Source organism: Urocitellus parryii, chromosome 4, assembly GCF_045843805.1.
Source record: "Urocitellus parryii isolate mUroPar1 chromosome 4, mUroPar1.hap1, whole genome shotgun sequence".
In the NCBI taxonomy this organism is placed as follows: Eukaryota; Metazoa; Chordata; class Mammalia; order Rodentia; family Sciuridae; genus Urocitellus; species Urocitellus parryii.
Window position 1 is genome coordinate 210,575,978 of NC_135534.1, and position 22,184 is coordinate 210,598,161.

Genomic DNA, 22,184 nt, shown 5'->3' on the forward strand with positions numbered 1-22,184 from the left:
TGGGGCCCCCAGCATCCCTCCTTTCCACAGGGCACCCACAGTGACTGGCCCAGGCCTGCCCCACGTTGGAGGTTGGGTACATGCTGTGGATGGAGGTGTTATACCTTGGATCGTGGCTTCCAAAGCACATGCTCAGCCCTCACACCAGCACCTCAGAATGTGACTGAAAACAGGGACTTTACAGAGTTCATGAAGGTAAAAAAGAGGTCCTCAGGGTGGGCTCTGATCCAGTGTGACAGGTCCCTATAAGAGGAGATCAAGCCAGGCACCGTGGCCACGCCTGTCATCCCAGTGACTTGGGAGGCTGAGGCAGGAGGACCACAAGTTTGAGGCCACCTTCAGCAACTTAGCCAGACCTTATCTCAAAAAAGGAAGGGTGTTCTAGGGTGCTGAAACAGGGCACTGACCCTCTGTCACCAGGAAGCCTGAATAACCCGCTGGCTTCACTCACTCTCAGTGGACTTAGAGGTCACTGACTTGGAGGCCACTGGCTGGGCAGTGCTTTATTAGGCCCCACTGGCTTTGCTGTGCAGGTTAGGATGATGGCAGTGGCCTAGGGGACTCTTCAGTCAGTGAAAACACTGACTCTTCACTTGGGCCCACAAGTGGCATCCCTGACTCCAAATTGTGTCTGTCCCCATTGTCTTAACCTTGGGCAAAGTCCACTCAGATCTACAGGTAGGCAGGTTGGTTATCTGAGAAGTGTCTGTCCCAGACCATTTCACGGCGTGGGTCTCTCCCCTTAAGGCCAAGACTCCAGCCCATGAGAGTGGGAAGAGGAGACGCCCCTGGGGGTCTGCACCTGTTTCCAGGAGAGATATGACCGTCCCTCCCCTCTCCCAGCCCGTCACGCGTGAGCTCAGCCACTCATGGACCAAGTGACATGTCTTTCCACGGAGGCAGAACTTCCTGAGTAACAGTGAGTTCACGTGCTACCCCACTTTCATCCGTGGCAGTTCTCTGAGTGCTCATGAGCACGGCAGTTGCGGGTTCTTTTACTCTAACCATAACTGCTCTTCTGTAATACTCAAGTCACACTTACACATGGCGGGATTTCTAGGTTGCAGAAAGGCTGAGCAAGGATAAGGTGGCCACAGGGTTTCTGGAGGTGGCACTGAGTGAGAGCAGAGGGCAGGTGCAGAGTAGGCTGAAGAGCTTGTTCAGGGTGCAGAGCTGTCGGAGCACAGGACTGACTCTAGGCCAGGGTCCTGAAGGCAGTTGCTTTCAAAGCCAGGGAGACGGAGCTGAGCTGGGGGACAGGGACAGGGAGCTGGAGATTTTCCAGTTAATGTCATGGCGCATTCAGACTGGCTGGCTGATGATGGGTTGGTGCCTGCCACCCTACCCAGTCTCAGGGTGCACCTCTTTCAGTGGGTCTTGGGCCAGGGGGTTGCTGTGTTTGGTCTGGTGTGTTTGATGAGCGCAGGGGCCTGGTTTTTCTTTAGGGTGGTGCTGGGCAGACGGTGGCTGTTGACTTGAACAAGGTGGAGTCATTCTACCTCCACACTTAACTCAAAATGGAGCTGCTCTTGGCAAATTAGTGCTGTATAAAGTGGAGTCCTGGGAGGCCAGGCGCAGCTGTGCTTTGGAGTGTGAGTCCCTCGGAGCAGGGTGCAGCCTGCCCTCCATACTTCATTCCTGTCCTGAGCCCATCCCTCTCCCTCATGGTCCCTGCCTGTGTCTGTAGCCCCTCCAGCCCCTGGAGTTGGCAACTGATTTGGGAGCAGAGCTCCCTCTTCTCCACTCTCTGTCCTCTGGATAAAGCCCTTCTTCCTTCCCAACAGTCACCTTTCAGACAGTTTCTTCCTGTGGGATGAGCCCCAGACTCCTCAGTGGCAAGCCACCCAAATCTAATAAGCTCACGCAGAGGGATGTGTTTCTACAGACGTGTGGGTGTGACTCTCCACCCCAAAGTAAGTTGGGACCCAAAGCCCACGCTGTTTCCTAAGTGGCAAGCGCACTGAGGCAGCTCTCTGTGCTCCAGCTGGACACACCACACCCAGACATGTTTCCAGCATCGTCTTCAGAAGTGCCGAGCTGGGTGGGGTGCCCTGACCCCTGCAGCTCAGGAGGCTGAGGCAGGAGGATCGGATCACAAGTTCAAAGCCAGCCTCACCAACTTAGCAAGGCTCCTGGCAACTTGGAAAGATCCTGCTCAAAATAATATATTTTTTAAAAGGTCTGGGGCTGTGGCTCCATGGTTAAGCGCCCTTAGTACCAGAAAAAGAAGGAGGAGGGGAAGGGGAAGGGGAAGGGAGAGGGAGGAGAGGAGTGGGGAAGGAGAAGAGAGGGGAGGGGAGGGGAGGAGAGGAGTGGGGAGGGAGAGGGGAGGGGAGGGGGAGGGGGAGGAGAGGAGTGGGGAGGGAGAGGGGAGGGGAGGGGGAGGGGGAGGAGAGGGGAGGGGGAGGGGAGGAGAGGAGGGAGAGGGGAGGAGAGGAGGTCCAAAGGTTTGCACCTAATGCCTCCAGGTGCCTTGTGGGCCCAGGAGGAAAGTGGTGGAGATGTGTGCAGGTGAAGGCCTGGGCCCCTAGCCCTCCCTGGATCTGGCCAGTGCCTGGTGCATCCTCCCCCTAGAGAGCCAGGTGCATCTCCTCTCCCAGCCTCTGGTCTTTGGATTTGAGCCTGGGCTTGCTTGGACCCAGGGTGAGGCAGGAAGGGCACTGTGCCTGCTCTGAGCCTGGTGGCCTCTTCTGCCTGCATGCCTGTCACTGCTGTGAGGAAGGCACCCCCCTCGGGATGTGGGAGAGTGGGCCGAGCCATCCCAGCAGGCCCTAGCCCACTGACTGCCAGCCGACCACAGCAGCACAAGCCCAGGATGGAGAGTCGGACCGCTAGGAGCCTAAGCCAGGCCTGTTGCTGGCGGAAATTGGGGTGTTTGCTGTGCAGCCCCGGCTGCAGGTTTCAGCCCCACCCTCCCCTCATGCACACCCGTGACTTCTTTACCAAACACGCTGGTGTCTCCGAAATCCTCATCTCCCTGGAAACTCTGAACTCCCCACCCGCCCCTCCACTGCGCGGCCTGGGGACACTCTGAACTCAGGCTCCTGGTCAGGCCCAAACCTGGACTCTGGTCTTTCCTTCCCATGCCCCACATGCCCATCTCGCCGGCCTTTCCAACCCGTCCCCCCACTTCTCCCCAGACCCACGGACCCCCAGGCCCAGCCACCTGCCCTGGACTCCAGCTGGGTTCCGGGCAGCTCCCTCTCCATGCAAGGCTGGTGGGAACACACGCCGCTCCCAGATCAGCCCCCATCTCCCACTCAGCGCACATGGGCCAGCCCCCACCCTGTGCCCTTTGGGGCCAGAACAAGGCCCTTACAAGGCCTCGAGGGGCTGCAGGGGCTGGCCTTCAATGCCAGCTCCCTGTGGCCACAGTCCCCCCTGCATCTGTGCCCCCGCTGCCCTCCACTGACCTCCTGGAGAGGCCATCCCCCCACTCAGGTCTGCTCCATGTCCTCGGGGGTGTCCCCTGGCCCAGCAAGTGTCACTTCCCCGCCCCACCCTCCCTGAGGGCTATTGCTCACACTTGCGGCTCCTGGAGTGCTTCTCAGGGTGTGCAGCGGCACACTCAAGTGATGACGGGACTGACAGCTGCCTCTCTGGACAGGCCATCAACTCTACAGCTGTTGTGCTCCCAGCCCTGTGCCTGGGCCTAGTCCAGTGCCTGGCTCAAGGCTCAGGAGGGGCTTGGGACACTGCTGGATCGCCAGCAGCTTCCTGAGAGGATGTCAGCAGTCAAGGAACCCAGCCATGGCACAGAGAAGGCAGACGACGAGGCTTCCCAGGACCAGCCTGCGCTCTATTGCACAGCAGACGGGCACCAGCACCATGCCCAGGACACAGGCACAGGCCCCACTTGTCACCTCCCTCCCAGGTGGCACGTGACCCCCTCTCCTGCAGTCACTCTGCAGTCAGAGCTGGGTTCCACACTGCTGCAGTCTGGGGTCACCTATCAACAAATCACTGAACCTGAAGAACTCTCATTTCATCCGGAACAACATGCCCAGGGCCTGGGAGAACCACAGTCGAAGGCAACAAGCAGGGTGGCCGGCTCTCAGGGCAGGAGGGTGTGTGCGCAGGACGCTGTGGGGGAGGGAAGAGGCTGAGAGAGGGCTGCTGGGGGACATGCCTGCCCCGGTCAGCTCATGGGCCCAGTGGACCAGTGTCCACCGGGGTGGCAGGGCCGAGAGCGGAGCCCAGAGGACCTCACCGTCTTTGGGGAGGATGGTGGCCTCCTCGGTGAGCTTCAGGATGGCACAGGTGTCCAGGAATTCCCGCAGACTCAGGAAGCTGGAGATGTTCTGTCTTCCTGTGGCCAGGGGGAGTCACAGAGCAGGGGCCGTCGCTGTCCTATGTCTGCACCTGGACCCTGCCCCACCCCATCAGTCTGCCCTGTGCCCCGTTTTCAAGGCAGGAGAGCTGGGGCTGGGGTCACCACTGGAGGTGGGCTCTTGGGGAGCCCCTTCTGCCTCAGAATCCTGACACACCTACCTGAATGTGTCACTGAGACAGGACCCCCTCCCCCATCTCCAACGCCGCCTGCTCAGTGCCCACGGCTGTGTCTGGTAGTGGGCTCAGGCCTCTTACCCCAGCTTCAGTCACCTCCACACCCCCAGCCAGTGCAGACCCTGCCTCACCCCCGCCCCATCACACCCAGTCACCCCATCCTGCCCCTCTCTTCCCCAGGCCTTGTAACCTGCACCCACCCCAAATCCCAGCACCCTCCTGGGAGGCCTCTGCCTCCCTGTGAGGGTCTCCCACTCACCCCCACTGCAGCCACTTCCAGGCCCTGCACACCATGGTCTCCTTCACTGCCCCGGCTCCTACCATCCACCCTGACCAAATGCCCTCCTTGCCAGCTGCTCACCTGCCAGCCTCCCCTACCAGGTCTTGACAGCTGGCACCGCCAGCCATGAGCAGCCCTCGCCCTCCACTACCCTCTGCTCTGACTCCGGGTTGCAGCCCACGGCCCTAGGGGCTCCAGCGGGGCCCCACTTACCAAAGAGCATCACGTTCTTGTAGTTGCGCTCAGCACGCCCCAGGCGGAGGTACACCAGGCCGTAGCTGTAGTCAGTGGACAGCACGTGGAAGCCCTTCACCCCCTTCACTGCGAGAGAAGCCCAAGGCCCACTGACACGGTCCATACCGCCCACAGCTGGACATCTGGCCTGCCGTCTGGCCCGGGACCCTGCCTCCCAGGCCAAGCTGCCCAGAGGAATGCAGTGAGCTCTGGACCCAAGCCCTCTGACTGCCCCGTCTCCCAGGTATCCTACCGAAGCCTCTGACAGCCCTGTCCTGGGGTCCTGCCTGCCCTGCCCACCATACACTCTGGGCACAGGTTCGCTGCCGGGACCTGGCCCAGTTTCCCGCGCCCCTGTGTCCTACGCACAGGTATTCCTGAACACCGGCTTCTTCTTGTCTTTCCTCAGGATCAGCTCCTGGGACTGGCAGCCCTGGGACCTGAGGTCAAGAAGGTGCAGGCTCAGGGCCAGGGCCCTTCCTGCCTGCTGGCTGCCACGCCCCCCAAGGTCATCTGGTCTGGTCCAACTCCCACCAGGCCTCGGCCTGGGGGTCGCCAGTTTGGATGCACCCCCCACCCCGAAGAGGTGGGGCTGTCTTGCAGAACTTGCAGACTGGCCTCAGCCAGCTTTCCACCTGGACCCCTTTCCCTTTCCCGCCGGCTTCTTCCTCTTGGGAAGGGCGTGCCGCTGGTCAGTCTGTGACGATGTGCTGGCCCACCACCCTGCCCACTCACCTGCTGAAGGCGACAACCACCCTCAGGTGGCCTCCTCGGTGCACCTTCACCACAGACGCCCCCAGCTTCCTCTTGTCTGGGGCCGGCACGAAGCCCCGGGCATTAGTGGCCACCGCAAGAATGTACCAGAACCCTGAGAACTGGGGGGGCAGTATTGGAGCTGCCACCTGGCGCTGCCCCCACCCCAGGCTCCCAGCCAGAGAACTGACTGGACAAACCTCCTCTCAGCAGGCACAGCTCCGGGCTGGCCAGTCAGGGTCAGGTGGCACAGGGCCAGGCTGCGGGCACTGGCAGCTCAGAGCTTCCCCTGCCCACCTCAGAGGTGGGCTTCTTCCTGCCGTGGTGTCCTGGGGCCCTGGGCCACTCAGCCCCTCCCCTGCATCCTGGCCAGAGGTCTCCCTGTTACAGATCCCTGTGGCCCACCCGCTTCCCCGGGGTCCAACCAGGGATGCTGTAGCTCCCACCAGCGCCTCCCACCCAGCTGGTCTCCTCTCTCCAGCACATGCCCTCCAGCACCCCCCAGGGTCTCCCTGCTGCCTTGCCCTCAGGCCCCTTGGCCAAGATCCTCTTGGGACCCTGGGGCCGAGGGCTGCAGTGGGAGAGGCCAGGTGGGCCTGGCAGGAGCCTGTGCCCTGCTCTGCTGCTGCCCCTGCCCGCTGTGTCCTGGCATGGGCACCAGTAGACAGTGACTCACCTTGCCCCAGTTGAGGGCGTTGGACTCCTTCGGGAAATTTTTCTGGGGCTGAGACCCCACGTCCAGGGTCAGCGCCACCAGCAGCACTAGCACCAGCCAGGGCCTCATCCTCACTTGCCCTCAGCCCGAGAGCTTGGTCACTGCATGTAAATGTCCCTGACTGCCACGCCCCGCCATGGGCATCTGACCACCCCAGCACCTTGAGCCAGCCTAGGCCAGGCAGGCAGGACAAGGGTGGGAGGTGGGCAGCTGTGGCTTTGGGCTCTGCCCCTCCTCCTGACACAGGGCCTGCCCAGCACTGGGCCCTCACATAGCCAAGTCGACTGCTATGGACACCGCTGTTCTGGGAGGTCCCCAGAGAAGATGCCATCACATTCCCACAGGCTACACCAAGGTCCCTTATGCCTTCACCATATGGCCTGGGGCTGCCACAGGTTCCCTGGGTACCTCTACAGCCCTGGACCATCTGGTCTGGCATGGGGCACCCTGGTCCTCTCATCCTGGACCCCCAGGTGTGAAGCAAAGAGCCAGGGCCTCATGGACTGTGCCTTGGACAGGTGTGCACTCTGGATGTGACACGGTGGCCTCTAGGAACACGATTTGGAAGCCACGTTTTTGAGGTCACAGTGCTTGAGCAGGTACTGTCGGGCAGGCTGGGAGGGATACACACACCCATGAGTGCATGCGCTGGTAGCATGTGCACACATGTAGGCAGGTGCACATGTGTGTGCACACACGTGTGCATGTCCAGCCTTAAGAGTTGAGGTCCCCCGTGTGCACTCACCTCATCTCAGTGTGAGTGATGTTCAGCCCTCACCTGTTCAGCCCAGCTGTCCCCACACCCTGAACCCAGGAGGCCCTCAGGCTCAGGCCCTCCTGGTCACTGGCCCCGGACCCAGCAGCAGCCAGAGCACAGGAAGCCAAGCTCAGAGCCCCTCAGTTCCTCCTGCCCTGTTGCAGTCCTGGGGACGTCAGCACCCACCTCCAAGTCACACCCTGTCTGCTCTGTGTCCAGCAGACCAACCCAGAAGCTGTGTCCCAGGGGACTCTGCTGAGCGACACTGCAGCATCAAGTCCTCTTGACCAGAGCCAAGTGTGGCCTCTCATGGTGCCCCACCTTCCTGGGTTGATCTGTCCAATTCCTCCACCTGCCAGGCGTGGACGCTGTCTGGCCCAGTCAGACGCACTAGGGGAGTTTGCTTGTGGAATCCTTTATTTGCTGGGGCGAGAGCCTCAGGCAGCAGCCAGCCCACACCACCACCTGGCTGCCGAGAGGACAGTGATGCGTGCTTCACAGGAACACGTGGGCACTGCCACTTACTGGAAACAGGATGAGCACTGGGGCCAGCCAGCCAGCGGTGGGCCACCCTCAGCCTCCTCCCTGCAGCAGAGTCATGGCCAGCAGGCTTGGGTGACAGTTCTCCCAGCCCCAGGAGGCTACAGCCCCCCCAGCTGGTGGCTCACCTGGAGGATCCTGCGTGCACAAGTGACTGGAAGGTAAGGCGGGGCCAGCTGTGAGGAGACCCCCAGTGCCTGGCCCTGTCCCCAACCATCCCGCAGGCCTGACTGGGTGGGAACTCCAGGAAGTCCCCGACTGGCAGAAAGCAGGATGTGGCCCCCAGCGTGATCTGTGGGCATTGGGCCTGCCTGACCTCCCCTGGCCACTTGAGGACACTCACAGTCCTTCTGCAGCTGGGCCTGCTGCTGGGATAGGAAGCCCAGGTTCCTGCTCCATTTGGTGAAGAGCTGCAGGGCCTCCTGGCTGGCCATCTCCATCCGACCTGGGGGAGAGGTACAGCCCCTGGGACTCGGGGAGGGCCAGCTGCTAGGATGCCCCAGCACAGAGGCCTCGGGCAGAGGGGTTTACTCCTGTGCCCCGCACTCAGGCGCCACTCACTGTACAGCTCCAGCGTGTTGAAGGCCTCCTCCTCGACCTCCATCTGGGTCAGGACAATGGCGTAGTCTCTGAAGTTGGTGCCCAGCACCCGGTACTGCAGCACACCCAGGGCTAGGAGGCAAATGTGCCCCCAGGTGGGCACAGGCCCCTGTGCCAACGGGGCAGCCATGGGGACAGAGGGCAGATTGAGGGCAAGACCCAGCAGACCACAGGAGAAGTCCGCAGGCTGGTGCCAGCAGGAAGTGGCCAAAATGACGTACTGATGCACAGCTGGGCAGCTGAGGGTCTTGCCCAGCGCATCCTCGGGAGCCTGAGGAGAACCTGGGCCACCCCATCTGGCCTGTTTCAAGGGAGGTGGCCAGCCACTGTGCAGGCACCCGGCTCTCTGCACCCAGGGAGGAGCCCCAGGGCCCTGGGCTGAGATGCCCCACAGGTGTCGGGCATGAGGGGCAGGGTATGTGAGGGCCACAGGCTTTGTCTTGGGGTGAGAGTCTTCTCACCCCGAGGACTAGCACCAAGTTCCCCACCAAGGCAGGTCCTTCAGCTGCCCGTGAAGAGCTGTACCAAGACCTCTGGAGCCACCCTGCCAGCCCCGGCCCTGCCCACTGGCCTGCTGTCCTCCAGCGGGCTCCAGGCAAGCACTGCCTGATGAGGGCCCTGCAGCATCCTACTCACCGGGGTTCTCAAACACCCATCGGGAACTCTGCCTGGACAGCTCCATCTTGTTCTGGGTGCACCCCTCCAGCCTAGAAAGGAAAGACCCATGGGAAGAGACAGGCTCTCCTCGTTCCTGCTTGGTCAGCCGGCCGGGAGGCTGCAGAGAGGGGTCTCCCTGATGCCCCAGTTGCCAGGAAACCCTGCTGTGAGGAGACAGGCTATCAGGTAAGTGCCAGCCACTCCCTGTCACCTGCCCCGAGACCCAGGTCCACCTGGAGCAAGCAAGGGCACCCGCCGGGTCGGTCTGTGGTAGGGGCAGAGACTTGACGTGGAACAGTGCCAGTGCCCAGAGGAGCAGACCACCGCAGGCCGCAAGCTGCTGCTCAGGTCCACTGGGAACAAAAAGAAAACCCCAGAGAGAAGACGCAGCAAGTTCTAGACCTTGAGATCATGAGGCAACCAAAGCTGAATGACTAAAACATCAGGGTTTGGGCCACTCAATAGATGAAAGGAACAGGATAGGAAGTTCAGAAATAAAGCAAGACACACAGGGGCGGATGCTTGTGACCAGCGTCGCACCTCCCGATGCATCCAAGGTGTGAGACCAGAGAATGGGGAGGGGCTCCCCAGGGGGACATGGCCCCCAGGGCCTCGGGGGGCGGGGGGAGATAAAACCTTCCTCAACAGCGTGGACATGAGCCACTGGGGAGCGGTATGCCGCTGATGTTTACCACGCTTCCTCATATTTAAGGATCCTTACAAACAGTAAGAAACACCCGAGAGGAGCATGTGCAGGGCATCTGAACAAATGGATCCCTGGAAGCAGGAGGAGCTTGCTGATGAGGGCTGGTGAGCCCACGGCTCCCACATCAGGAAAGGCACACTGAAGCCAACACAAGGCCCATTTTGGCCCACAGATGGCAAAGAACTCTGAGAAAGTAAAAGGCGGAATCGGGTATCCGTGCAGGGAGCCTGCTGTCCCCAGCATTGCCACTCAGGGACACAGAGCAACTTCCATGTCCAGAGGAAGCGGCCTGTGGGAGCTGTGGGTGGAGGCTTGTGTGCGGAGGGCCTGCAGGGGCCTGCGTGGGGCCAGTGCAGTGCGCTGCCCACTTACCCATGCCGGGTGGACAGCACCTTCAGGTTGTTTTCTGGGGTGAGAGTCACCATGACGCCTTCTACGTACTTTGTGTTCTTCTCCACCATGAAGCCCTTCTCGTGGGAGGCCACGGCAAGGAGGTACCAGGGCCCAAGAAGCTGCATGAGGGGCAGTCAGCTGAGGGGCCCTGGTTCTCCTCCCTCAGGGGTGCCCAGCCCTGCCTAGCCCCACCACTCATGCCTGCCTAGGCTGGCCCTGGGGACCCAGAAGCTGTGTGACCTCAGAGGAGGGTCCTGGGCCCTAGGACAGACCTGCTGTTGGAGAGGGCTGGTACCTGCTTGGGGTTCAGTCTTCCCAGCCACACCAGCTGGGTGCTGGGCATGAAGACCAACACCAGCAGAGCGCCCAGCTGCAGCACCCTCATCCTCTCCAGGCCCAAGCACACCACTCACCATGGGAGGACGTGCTGCCCTCCTGCTGGGAAGCTCTTATATGGCTCTGAATGCCAGGATGTGGGTGGCCACTGACCACGGGGCACCATCCTGGCCACTATTCTTGCAAAGTAGCAACATTACCCAAAGGGTGGCAGGGTGGCCTGTGTGCCCACCCTGGACCTGCAGCATGGCCGAGAGGGCACAGGGGTGTGTGCAGAGCCTGCTCTCCTGCCTCCTTCTCCACAGAGGTTTCCAGGATGAGCGCCCTAAACCCTCCCAGGATCTGCACTCTCCTGGGGTGAGTCTGGGCAGACTCAGATGCTGCTCTGCAGGGCCAGACCTGATGGGGCTGAGGTCAAGTTCAAGGGCAGTGCAGACTGGTCAAGAACAAGTAGTTCTTCCAGAAACCACAGGTTTGGATATCTTCTGTTTCCATCAGAAAAAATACAAGAATTCCTAAAAGTCTTTTTTTAAAGTGCTCCTACCTGCTTCTGACCACGGGCCCTCTGCTCAGCCAGCCGTGGCCTCCCCCATCCCAGCCCTCTGGACCCCTGCCAGCCCGACCTGTTCCCTTCACCCCACCACCTGGGCCTGTTCTCTACAGCCAGCTCCCACCCTGCCACCTCTCCTCCCAAGACCCTGTCTGCATGTCTCCAAGGTCCCCAAGAGCTGCCTGCCACCTGGGCTTCCCACCCCTGCATCACTGTGCCATCAGAGCCTCCTGTCCTGCAGCTGTGGGCAGAAGCACTTACAGAGTCTGAATGCACAGCCCAGGGCAGGTGGCTGGGAGCCCTTCAGCCACCTAAGGCCTTAACCTTGCTCACCCTGGGATCGTCATCCATTCACTCATCAGGGAGAGTTACTGAGCCTTCTGAATAGCAGCAAGACCATGGGTGCCGAGGGCCCATCCCAGAGCAAACCGAAGCTCTGGTCCACCTTCCTATGAGATGGCAAAACCAGACCCAGTTGTAGAATGAAATCACATGAAAGTTATGGTGAGCCCAACCAATGCCTGGGGAAGGGTCAGCTCTCCTCCCCTCCTTCGGGAAATCCAATTAACCAAGCTCCCTGCGTTGTTTGGGATTGCAAATAACATCTCTAGGAGTCTCACAGCTTCCCTTTTGTGTGTGTGTGTGTGTGTGTGTGTGTGTGTGTGTGTGTGTGTGTGTTTTGCTAGGGATTGAACCAGGGCCACCAGAGTGTATGCAAGGCAGGCACTCTACCAACTGAGCTGTGTCCCCAGCCCTCTGCTTCCCTTTTGAAATGTAAACACCCCTGTGCAGGCTTTCAAGGCTAGAGATTGAACAATGTCTGTGAAAAGAGACTTTCTTTTTAATATTTACTTTTTAGTTGTAGTTGGACTCTATACCTTTATTTTATTTATTTATTTTCATGTGGTACTGAGGGTCGAACCTAGTGCCTTGCACGTGCTAGGTGAGCGCTCTACCACTGAGCCACAACCCCAGCTCCTGAAAAGAGCCTTTCTTTGCATCTGTTTCTGTAAGCATGCTTGATGTTGTATATGACACTCTTCTATAAGCATGGCTTGAAGGTCTGCACTTTGCCTTCTGCCATGTAGATTAGGAATAAAAAAAAAAATACCAAAGATAGGACAGGTCTAAGATGTTGCCAAATGATCTATAAATGTGAGAAACTGTGGATCAGGGCTCAGCATTTGGAGTTTGTTCTCTGAGCCCTCTCGAGTGAAGCTTGCCGCCTCTCCACAAGGAGAGGTCTGTTTCCTGCAATGCCTGCTCATTCTGGCCCTGAGCCAGGCTCCGGAAGCTGGCTTCCCCCAGATGCCACGCGACTGGAGTCCAGGAGGAAGTCAGAGCTACTGTGGGCGATCTGTGAGGGCCTGGGGGCATCGGGACCCTCCAGCCAGAGCAGTGCTGGAGGCCACAGCCAGGGGCTGCACTGCAAAGCAGAGGGTGGTCTTGGCCTCTGAAGATATCCATGTGGGGAGGGGTGTGGCATATGGCCAGCAGATGGCCACCAGGCCAGGCTCGTAGGCAGAGAGGTGTGGGAGGCTGGTTCTCAGCAAAGCCACCAGACAGTGCCCTTGGGCGCACTGCAGTGGAAGACCCGAGGGAGAAGCCAGACTAGGGACTCAGCTTGTCCACCAAAAGGGGGTTGGCCACTCCCTGCCTTTGGCATGACTCCCAGGCTGAGTCCCAGGCTAGAGGGCTGGAAAGCCTCAGGTGGGAGGGGACAGGGCTACCTGCTCCCCAGGGGCTGCTGCCTATTGAACCTCCACACACAGAAAAGACCACCAACTCCAATTTTAAATCGAATTACAGCAAGCTTGCATTGTGCACACAGAGAGCTGGCCAGCGACTTCCCCACCCTGACCTGGGCCAGAGATCAGCGCCCCTCAGGAAAGAAAGGTTTATAGAGACAAAAAGCCTCAAAAGGCGGTGTCTTGAGAACCTACAGCTGACGGGGTTCTGGCAAACGTGATGCAAGGGCAGATGGCAGATTAATGATCTGCATGGCTTGATATTTCAAGGTAGGGAGTAAATTCAGATCCCAACATCAGAATTCCTGAGGAGCCGCTGAGGTTTCAGAGAGGGTTGTTATCTGGTCGGGGGAGCCAGGCAGGGGTGAGTTCAGAGCCCGGCAGGAATCTCAGGAATTCACAGTAAAGCAGAAATGAGCTTTTCATGGCTTTGTGACAAGATGGCTCCCAGTCTTTTTTTTTTTTAATATTTATTTTATTTTATTTTTATTTTTAGTTCTCGGCAGACACAACATCTTTATTGTATGTGGTGCTGAGGATGGAACCCTGGCCGCACACATGCCAGGCGAGCGTGCTTCCGCTTGAGCCACATCCCCAGCCCCGGCTCCCAGTCTTAAGATGGGATTAGGCTGGGCTCCTCACTTCCCAGGAGCTGGAGGTGGGTTCCAGGGCCAGGCGCCCGTGGGCTTGGCAGGGCCATGTTTGGCTGTCTCCAAGAGGTCCACAGTCGGAGGCAGGGACAAGAGGTAGGGAGCTGCAGTTAGCAGTCAAGGCCTGGCCAGGGTGGGCCCACTGGCCTGTGGGCTACTGATGGTCTCCTGGGCTGTCACAGAAGCACCTCCTTGGCTAGTGACTTGGGTGACAGTCACCCAAGGTGGTCTCCTGGCCTGTCTGTCAAGCCTGTGGTCGGACCATGGCCCAGTTGTGCTAGGGCAGTGGGGACCAGTTGTTGAGAGACCCAAAAAGATACCTAGAGACAGTGTGCAAGGCAGACGGTTTATAAAACGTGTTTTGGGGAGGTCCAGGAGCCAAGAGCTGGACAAACAGCACCTCCCCTCCATCCCTTATGGAGCCTTGTCCAGGGTCAGACCAGGGCACAGGGCACAAGTGCTCTCACCTCTGCACCATGCCCCTGGCTCTGCACAGCTAGTGCAAGGAGGGACACAGGTCAGCCACAGGGCAGTGGCATCATGAGCTTGCTTAGTTCCTGTGACCAGAATCCCAAGGAACAGCTGTGCCAGGTGCACACAAGAAAGCACTTGCCAGGGTGACACCAGGCTGCCGAGGTGCACCAGATGAGGGACAGAGAGCCAGCGTCCTTCACGGTGGGATTTATCTGGACAGAATGTCCAGGCCATTCCAACTTGGCTAGGTCCTCGGGAACAGAAAGGGTCTTTCAGGGACACAGTGTCACACTGTCCTTTCAGGACAGGATGCCATGCCCTGTGGCCACAGCCCTGTGAGCAGCCTGCCACCCTCTGGCTCTCACAAGTCCAGCCTGCTCTTCCCCACACTGGGCCCTCCTCAGAGGGTCCTGCCCAGCAGTGCCTCTTTCCCTGAGGTCTGGGGTCTGTACGGCTCTGGGCTTCGTGATCCCAACCCTTCCTCTGCCCTCCCAGATGGGGGTGGGGGCCGCGGCCTGTTTCTTCCTTCCACTCCTGGGTTTCCTGTTTCCAGGTGCCTTGCAGGGTGCCCCTTCAGGTCCTCTTCAGAGGCACGGGGGAGCAGCCGGGGCAGGTGGAGAGCTGAGGCCCAGGTGACCTTGTTGTCCTGGGGGCTCCTCATACACCAATTTTGTAACAAGATGCTAAGTTCAATTTCTCTTTTCTGAACACACCTAAGTGGTCTCCGCCTCCGACAGAAGACCAAGGGGCACAGACTCAGTCTCAGGAGACGGGTCTGCCGTGATCTCTGCATCTTGACATTAGACCAATCGGCAGAGACTGGGACTCGGGGAAGGGCCAGCTCACCCCACTGCGGGAATGCACCAAGGTTGCTAGGACTGGGATGGTGCCAGGCTTCCCGCCACCTGGCCCATCCTCACTGTCGTGGCCAGCACGTGGTCCTGCGGTGCCACAAAATCACTGTGCCTAGAGGACGCTATGAGAGGGGGTGGAGAAGGCTGTCCAGGCCCACCGAGAGAGAGGGAGAGCCACTGCTGTCTGTCCGGTGGTGGACACTGCCGGGTGGAGTTGGGAAGACAGGCGTCCAGACCCAGAGCTGCTCGTCAGGCCCTGGAGGACCCAGGTGCTGGAGGACACATTACAGAGACGGTCCCTAGACAAAATGCTGCAGGTGCCACAGGCACCAGGAAGGTGGGAGATCCTCCCTTGCTCTCCACGGCCCATTCTTCCTCCCCAAGACCGCACCGGCTGGTCCAATGGGCCAGACAGGAGCTGCTGCCAGACCTTCCTCAGCCGGGGTAGCAGCCTGCCGTTCTCCCTGGGATGCGCAGGTGCCTCACCTCACCTCTGGCAGGCAGGCTCCCGCAGCGGGAGGCCGAGAAGAGCCGGGCCAGCAGGAGCAGGGACACCACTTCTGCCTGTTGCCTCACACCTGCAGGTGGCTCCTGGAGGTGGACCTCACACTGCTGCCCAGGCAGCTGCTGTCGGCTTGCAGTTCTGACCCACGATGGAAAAGCCTTGGGAGGCGGGGAAGCAGGCGCATCTGTGTTCCCCGGCTTCCACGGGAGGATATTGATGCGTCCCCATGACCCCACAGGTGAATAGGATTCCAGCCCTGCATGGGCCTGCCACTGTGCTGCCACCACCTCTAGGACCAGAAGCATCTCAGACCCTGAGCCGGGGTTAGGGTGGCTCCTGACCTGTCACCCCCAGGTGCCTCATGGAAGAGAAAGATGTAGAGGGCGGAGAGATCGTCTTTGGAAGTCCATCTCTGTTGAGAGCCACAACCAAGTCAAGATGGCGCCTGGCATTTTGCCAGAAGGAGTGGTTGAGGGGTAGCGCCAGTGAGCCATTAAGATGATGATAATTAAGTTAAGCGGTGTATAATTATTAAGATAATGACTGATTGCTGTAACTGGATGATGCTAAATTGAAACAAGTTGTGTATTCAGTTGTGTATACAAACCTCTGCTGTCCAGCAATAAGGCGGCTCCTGCTACCTCAGGTGCCCACTACTTTTGAATTCTCGCTGAGTTCCCGTTGAGTTCGCGTGGGTTCTGGAATAAAGTTCGGTCCTGCTTGAATCTACAAGTGGCTCGTGACCTCCAGGTTATTTGTGCCCAGCCAGACTGCGGCACATCTCTCCAAATCACCATCCTCTTCTTCAAATTAACCTTTTGAGTTGCCCCTTTAAAATACACATTCCATCTGAAACATCCCAGGAACCGCCCTGGGCCTAGAGAGGAGAGCCACATGGGAGCAGCTGGACACGGGGAGCAGTGCAGATCAGCAAGAGGCCACCAGGCCAGATGGTCACTGAAGCTGGGTCTCTCCACAATCACCTAAAACTCAAGTCACCCTAAAGGAAGGACAAGGCAACCACGTGAATCAGGGAAAACCCTAGCAACTTCACATTACCTGTAGATAAAGGACGAGCAGAGGAGGCCCTAGGCACTCTGTCTGAGATTCCGTGGAGCACGGGGGAGAGGGGACACCAAAGCCCACGGGAGGAGAGAACAGTCAAGGAACGCAAGAGTCATCTAAGGTGACCACAGGAAGAGGAATCCCACTCCACAGGAAAGTCCTGCCCGAGAGCCTGGGACCAAAGGCAGGAGCCCCAGAAAAGCCCTGCGCACTGCAGATTGGAAGCATGAGGAGGCACAGGTCCCGCAAGGCCAGGAGGACTGGACTCCAGGGCCCCACGTGGCCACCATGTTGCGGATGGGAGAGGGAATCCCCAAAATTCAGGTGCGGAGTCCCGTGGGATGGTGTGAGCAGGGGTTAGGGTTAGACAAGGTCACGCCGAGGAGCCCTGTGGGATTGGTATGCTGGTGAGAAGAGGGTTGGGGCAGGAAGGCAGCCCCCATGGGAGACAAGCTGGCCAGGACTTTGATCACGGACCCCCCCAGCATCCGGGACTGAGAGAATGAAATCTCTGTGGTTCAAACTGCCCACAATGGCAGCCCACGCAGATGGGACAGTCACTCGGCTGTGCATTAGAGGAAGCAGACCTCGGTACCGTACTGGGTGCATGGGGGCAGCACTCAGACCTCCAGACGTCCGCCCCACCGTGAAGCCAACAGACAAGGCGGCTGCGCTCGCACTGAGCTACTCTAGGAAGTGACAAAATAAAGTGGAAAACACATTGGCCAATGTCCACACACACACAAAGAAGAAGGTTGTAACAGCACCTCAAACTGAACCAAAGGTGCCAAGACAAACACTGAGGGTGGTAAAAGGACATCTTAAGTGAGGAAAGTTTTAAAACTAGGGGAAGAAACGAACAAGAAATAGAAAGAGAAACTGAGATGACTTCACTCACTTTTTTTTAGTTGAATATGAACACATTACCCTTGTTTGACTAATTTATTTACTTTAAGTGGTGCTGAGGATTGAACCCAGTGCCTCACACCTGCTAGGTGAGTGCTCTACCACTGAGGCCCAGCCCCAGCCCTTTCAACCATTCTTTAACCTGCTTCTTTTGTATCTGGTAACTCTCGTGTGGGACCTGGTTGACAGTACGTTGTAGAGGCCCTGCTTTCTGTAACCGTCTGCATGGTGTGGACTCTTGTTTTACACTGAACTGTGTTCTCCCCAAAATGCACGAGTTGAAGTCCTAGCCCTCTGTGTCACTGTATTTGAGAGAGGGCCTTAGGAGACACTAGGGGTTGGGTGACATCAAGGGAGGGGCTGATTGAATAGGGCTGGTGTCCCTGTAGGAACAGGGAGACTGCGGAAGGGCTCCCACACACGTGCAGGGGAAGACGCGGTGACAAGCTGCTGTCTACGTGCCAAGAAGAGCTCTCGCAGCACCTTGAGCTTGGACACCCAGCCTCCAGAACTGCAAGACAACGAACCTCTGTGGTGGGAGCCCGCAGTCTGCAGTACCCTTTAGGCAGCCGGAGCAGAGTACCATGTTCCAGCAGAGAGCCCAAGTACAGGCTAAGCTCCTTGAACCTGTCCCTTGGGGGACAGATCCCAGGAAACTCACTTGCATCAAAATGCCCCTCATGTGTCCAAATTTGAGCCCTAAATGTCTCCTCTGGGTCATCTGGGACCTGGTTTGGGATTTAAGGCCATCTACAATGTGGGCCTGTGGTGTCTAGCCAGAACCTAGCCCACTAAACCTAACTTCCTATGAGATTTTGAGCTGGGGCTGTAGCTCAGCGGTAGAGCACTTGCAGCATGTGTGAGGCCCTGGGTTCAATCTTCAGCACCACATAAAAATAAATAAGATAAAGGTATTGTGTCCAACTACAACTAAAAAAGATTTTTTTAAAAAATCTTATAAGATTTTAAATTCTGAAAATTGCTTTGAAAGTTAGGCTAAAGCCAGATTCATCAAGGTTTCTCCACTGTGATGGGGCTGCCCATCCCCGACCCCAGCCCAGCACCTCTTGACTGCAGGTTCCACCCTCCTGCCTGCCCCACCCGAGGCAGCTGCTCTCTGGAAAGCTTGGGTTGTCTTGCCCCACATATGAGGGGCCAACTAGCCCCTAAAGGCCTGTCTCAGAACCACCCATCTTCCCTGCCTGTTCCGCTCTCCAGCCCCAGCCCCAGCACCCGAATGTGAGCAGGCAGCGATTGGCGGGTGGTGGGGTGAGAAAGGCTGTGCAGGTGAAGTCAGGGTGGTGGGAAGACCAGGCAGAGGGCGGAGGAGGAGCCACATCCAGGGGGGCCTTGGACACAACCACTGTGGGGTTTGAGTTCTGGACAATAGGGAGCCATGGACGAACACACAGAGGAGTGTGGACAGGTCTCCTTTTATTTGTGAGTCCTACTGAGATTACACCAGGACCCCTGTTCACCGGGCCCCAGCCTGGGGCTGCATCCAGCTCTCCAGGCAGGACAGACTCTTCCAGGGGGAGGGGGATGCTTTGGGCCCACTGCCCTCGTAGCCTGAAAATGGCAGGGCTGGGTGGGTCCCTTGGGGGCAAGAGCCCAGGGCTGCTGTTCCCACGTGAGGCACATACTTGGCAGAGCAGGTGGGTCTCCAGCTGCTCCACCTGTCACACCCAGCCCCAGTCCCAGGAAAGACACTGGGCCATGGGTTTGCCAGTGGGTTTATTTTGAAAGCTGGTGCAGGTGGCCCCTGGGGTGGGGCTCAGCCGCAGGACGGGGGCAGGAGCTCCTCTAAATCAGCTCCTGCACACAGAAGGGGGTGCTCAGGGCTCTGGGCCACTTCCAGGGTCCCGAGGAGGGGTGGGCCAGGGCTGGGGATCCGGTCTCCCAGTGGCCTGGCTTTGGCAAAAATCCAGTCCCTGAGCCTCAGTGCCTCTAGCCACAGGTGGGGTAGTAGTGCTGACCACTGGGGACTGGGCTGAGACAAGGTGGGGACGCACAGGTGGTGGGTCAGTGCAGAGCCAGACACAGGGCGCCACAAGTGGGTGCTTACAGTGCCCATGCCCCACCCCACACCCAGGCAGGGCCTGAAGGGGCAGAGCCACTGGCAGCCCTGCACAGCTATGATGGACAAACAGAGGAGATGGGACCACCCTCCTCTCTTCCCCCATCTCTCTCCCTGCCCCAAACCCCTAGGGCCCCACTTGGCAGCTTGGGGTCACCACCAGGTAGGTGCCAGCTCTCTCCAAACCATAAAATGGACACATCTCTGGAGGCCCCATCAGTGCTAGGTGTCCTGCTCAGAGGGTGAACGGCCCTCTCCTGCCCCAGGAACTAGCACAGGCGGCTCCCATCAGGGCTCCACTGAGCCGGGGCTAGGGTCTTCAGTGCAGACCGAGGGGTGTGGGCTCACCTCCTTCAGGAGCTTGGCACACCTCCCTGTGAGACAGGGCAGGGTGAGGTGCAGGCAGGAGGCTGGCGGGCCCCACCCAGGGGCTCAGCCCCCTCAGCCCCGAGGGACCTGGACTCACTGTGCCGTGACACCAGGTAAAGGCCCGTGTCTGCTGTCAGCTCCCGGAACCTCCAGAACCCAGGCTCATCCTCCCTGTCAAGGCTCCGAGCTGTGGGGCCAGGGGATCTGGGCAGTCAGTCCGGGGAGGGCGGGGCAGACCCCCCACCTGGGCAGAGCTTACTGAGGTACTTGAACACGTGGAACTCCTTGCCCTGCCATTGCAGGGACACTCTCAGGATGGCGTAGTGCTCGTAGTCTGTGTCCAGCACGTGGATCTCCCTGTGACCTGCAGGGCTCAGCAGGGTTGGGCAGCCTGAGGGGGTGACCTGGGAAGCCAGGCCTGCAGGGCCTAACTTCATCCTGTTCCTGACCAGCACTGGGACCCTCCCGCGATGCCCTGGGAAGCGGAAGCAGGCCCTGCAGGGTGACCCAGGGTGCTTAAGGGGAAGGAGGGCCTGCGCCCAAGGAGCCTGGGAACAGGCCCACGGAGCAGCAAGGCCAGGAGTTGCTGGGCGTGGGCAGGACGCTGCGACCCCCTGGCAGGGCAGGACACTTACCAGGGAAGGCAAACTTCCCCATGTCTCTTCCTGAGCCCACCACTTTCTCTGTCTCGCAGCTTCCCGAGCTGGAAGGCAGCATGCGCCCCTTAGCCCCAGCCGCCTGCGCAGCCTCCCCCCACCCCAGCGCTCCTCGCCCGCCCGCAGCGGGATGTGCTGCAGGAAGGGCTCCCCGGTCCTGAGCCCTCCAGCCGCGCCCACCTCTAAGCCCACTTTCTTTTCTTATCACCTGGTGGGGCTTCATCAAACCCCATACTTATATTTGGGGAAAATGCCGATCTGGGAGTCTGGGGGTCAGCTTTCTCTGGAGCTAGAGTCCCGGCAGGGGCACAGGGAGGGAGGGCAGGCACACTCTGTGAGGGTCCTGCAGCCACCAGCCACCAGCCACATGCCCCCCGCCGTCCCCTCAGCAGGGTGCCCTGGCCACGTCTGGGCAGGGTCCCAGCCTCTCACTTGTTATATGCAGCCTTCACGGTCATGTTCCGGCCACTCAAGGTGATGAACAAGCCCTCCACCTTCATCCCAGCATCCAGGGCCATGTTGAACTCCGAGGCCAAACCAACTTCCCGCCAGAACCCTGAAATCTGGAGAGAAGAGCTGCAGCGGCCCTGGCTCTCAGAGGCCCAGCTGAGACTCCATCCCTGGACTCCAGGGTGCATTTCAGAGGCCGCAGGCACAGAGCTGGTGGCCAGAGACTCAGAGGCAAAACAGCAAGATGTCTCAGACCTGCTTGTCCCCACTAGAGTCATCCTTCTCAGAGGTCCCTTCAGACCATCAGGCGGTGATGCCCCTCCCACCTGGCCTTCTGGAGCAGCCGCAGGGCCAGCTTGAGGTGCCCCAAGAGAGCTGGCCTCTGCTGCCTCCAGGCCTGGCGTGTGGGGAGATGAGCAGGCCCTGGCTGCCCGAAGGGACTGGAGAGCAGAGGAGCATGTAGGACACAGGCCCAAGTGGCTGGGCCTCTCACCAGGCGGGCCCAGCAGAAGAGACCCAGCCCTGCCGCCTCGCTGCAAGAGGGCCTTCCTGCCACCAACACGCACCCAGAGCCCGAGGTGCCATCTGAAACTCGGAAAACGGCTGATGTTACAGCAGTAAAGGACTTGTCTCCCTGACGTCTGTCCTTCTGAACATCCCCGCGTGTCTGGCCTGCAGGAGGAGGACCAGGACAGAAGCCCACAAGCTGCCCACCCAGGAGAGGGCCTCCTCTGGCCCCACCGCCACAGTGCAGAGGGCAGGGGTATAGAGGGAACCCTGTCAACTTGGGGGGCAGTCGGGGGCCACCTGGGACCCCAACCCTGAAAAACCTTGAGGACCAGCCAGCCTGGCTGAGGATGGCAGGCACCTGCTGTCACAGGGGGCCCTCCGGAGGCCCCTGGAGAGGAAAGGCTGCAGAGCTCAGAGCCCCCACCAGGGCCCTTAGCTGTCTGCCCTCCTGGGACACTGACCAGGGCAGGTCCTGGGGGCCCTCAGGTAGCTGTGCCAGCACCAACCAGGCATGAGGGGCCTGCGGTGGCTGAACACTCTCAGGCCCCTCTCTGCCCAGCTCCCCACTATCCCCCGCTGTCTGCCTGCAAGCCAGGAAGGAAAAGGCACCTTCTGCAGGTCTAGGTCCACCAAGGTGGACACCACCCGCATCCACACCAGGAGCATGCTCAGGGTGGTGCCTGGCCGCCTGGCTGCCATCGCAGGCTCCGTCTCAGTGCCTCTCTCATCACAGGGCCTGGGCTTATATTTGGAGAGTGGGCCAGAGTGAGCAGCCACCCGGAGGACGTCATGGGCAAGTGTGGCTGCCAGCTGCCCCAGACTCCTGGCGGTCAGCACAGTGCCATCTGGTCCCGCTGACGCCCACACCAGGGAGGGGTTGGCCAGCAGCCAGC

General features: G+C 59.5%; 3 protein-coding genes across 5 annotated transcripts; all 3 read right to left on the minus strand.

The window, feature by feature from the left end:
• Positions 1-4,054: 4,054 nt before the first annotated feature.
• Positions 4,055-6,557, minus strand: Lcn10 (lipocalin 10). The gene is made up of 6 exons (XM_026395616.1): positions 6,450-6,557; positions 5,756-5,895; positions 5,390-5,460; positions 5,000-5,107; positions 4,211-4,309; positions 4,055-4,083 (listed from the first exon to the last, which is right to left on the minus strand). The coding sequence occupies exons 1-6, from the start codon at positions 6,555-6,557 to the stop codon at positions 4,055-4,057; spliced, it is 555 nt and encodes a 184-aa protein (XP_026251401.1).
• A 1,329-nt stretch (positions 6,558-7,886) lies between these two features.
• On the minus strand, positions 7,887-10,526 carry Lcn6 (lipocalin 6). The gene is made up of 6 exons (XM_026395615.2): positions 10,437-10,526; positions 10,121-10,260; positions 9,022-9,092; positions 8,347-8,457; positions 8,129-8,230; positions 7,887-7,939 (listed from the first exon to the last, which is right to left on the minus strand). The coding sequence occupies exons 1-6, from the start codon at positions 10,524-10,526 to the stop codon at positions 7,887-7,889; spliced, it is 567 nt and encodes a 188-aa protein (XP_026251400.2).
• An 8,420-nt stretch (positions 10,527-18,946) lies between these two features.
• Lcn8 (lipocalin 8) lies at positions 18,947-21,990 on the minus strand. 3 transcript variants are annotated; one of them, XM_026395564.1, is made up of 7 exons: positions 21,901-21,987; positions 20,764-20,894; positions 20,311-20,378; positions 19,935-20,039; positions 19,773-19,862; positions 19,655-19,680; positions 18,947-19,044 (listed from the first exon to the last, which is right to left on the minus strand). In XM_026395564.1, exons 1-7 carry the CDS (start codon positions 21,955-21,957, stop codon positions 19,033-19,035), a joined length of 489 nt encoding a protein of 162 aa, XP_026251349.1. In that variant the 5' UTR covers positions 21,958-21,987; the 3' UTR covers positions 18,947-19,032. The 3 variants fall into 3 exon arrangements, with proteins under 3 accessions (XP_026251349.1, XP_026251348.1, XP_026251350.1); XM_026395563.1 differs by lacking the exon at positions 18,947-19,044 and having other exon boundaries at positions 19,489-19,680; positions 21,901-21,990; XM_026395565.1 differs by lacking the exons at positions 18,947-19,044; positions 19,935-20,039 and having other exon boundaries at positions 19,489-19,680.
• Positions 21,991-22,184: the final 194 nt, after the last annotated feature.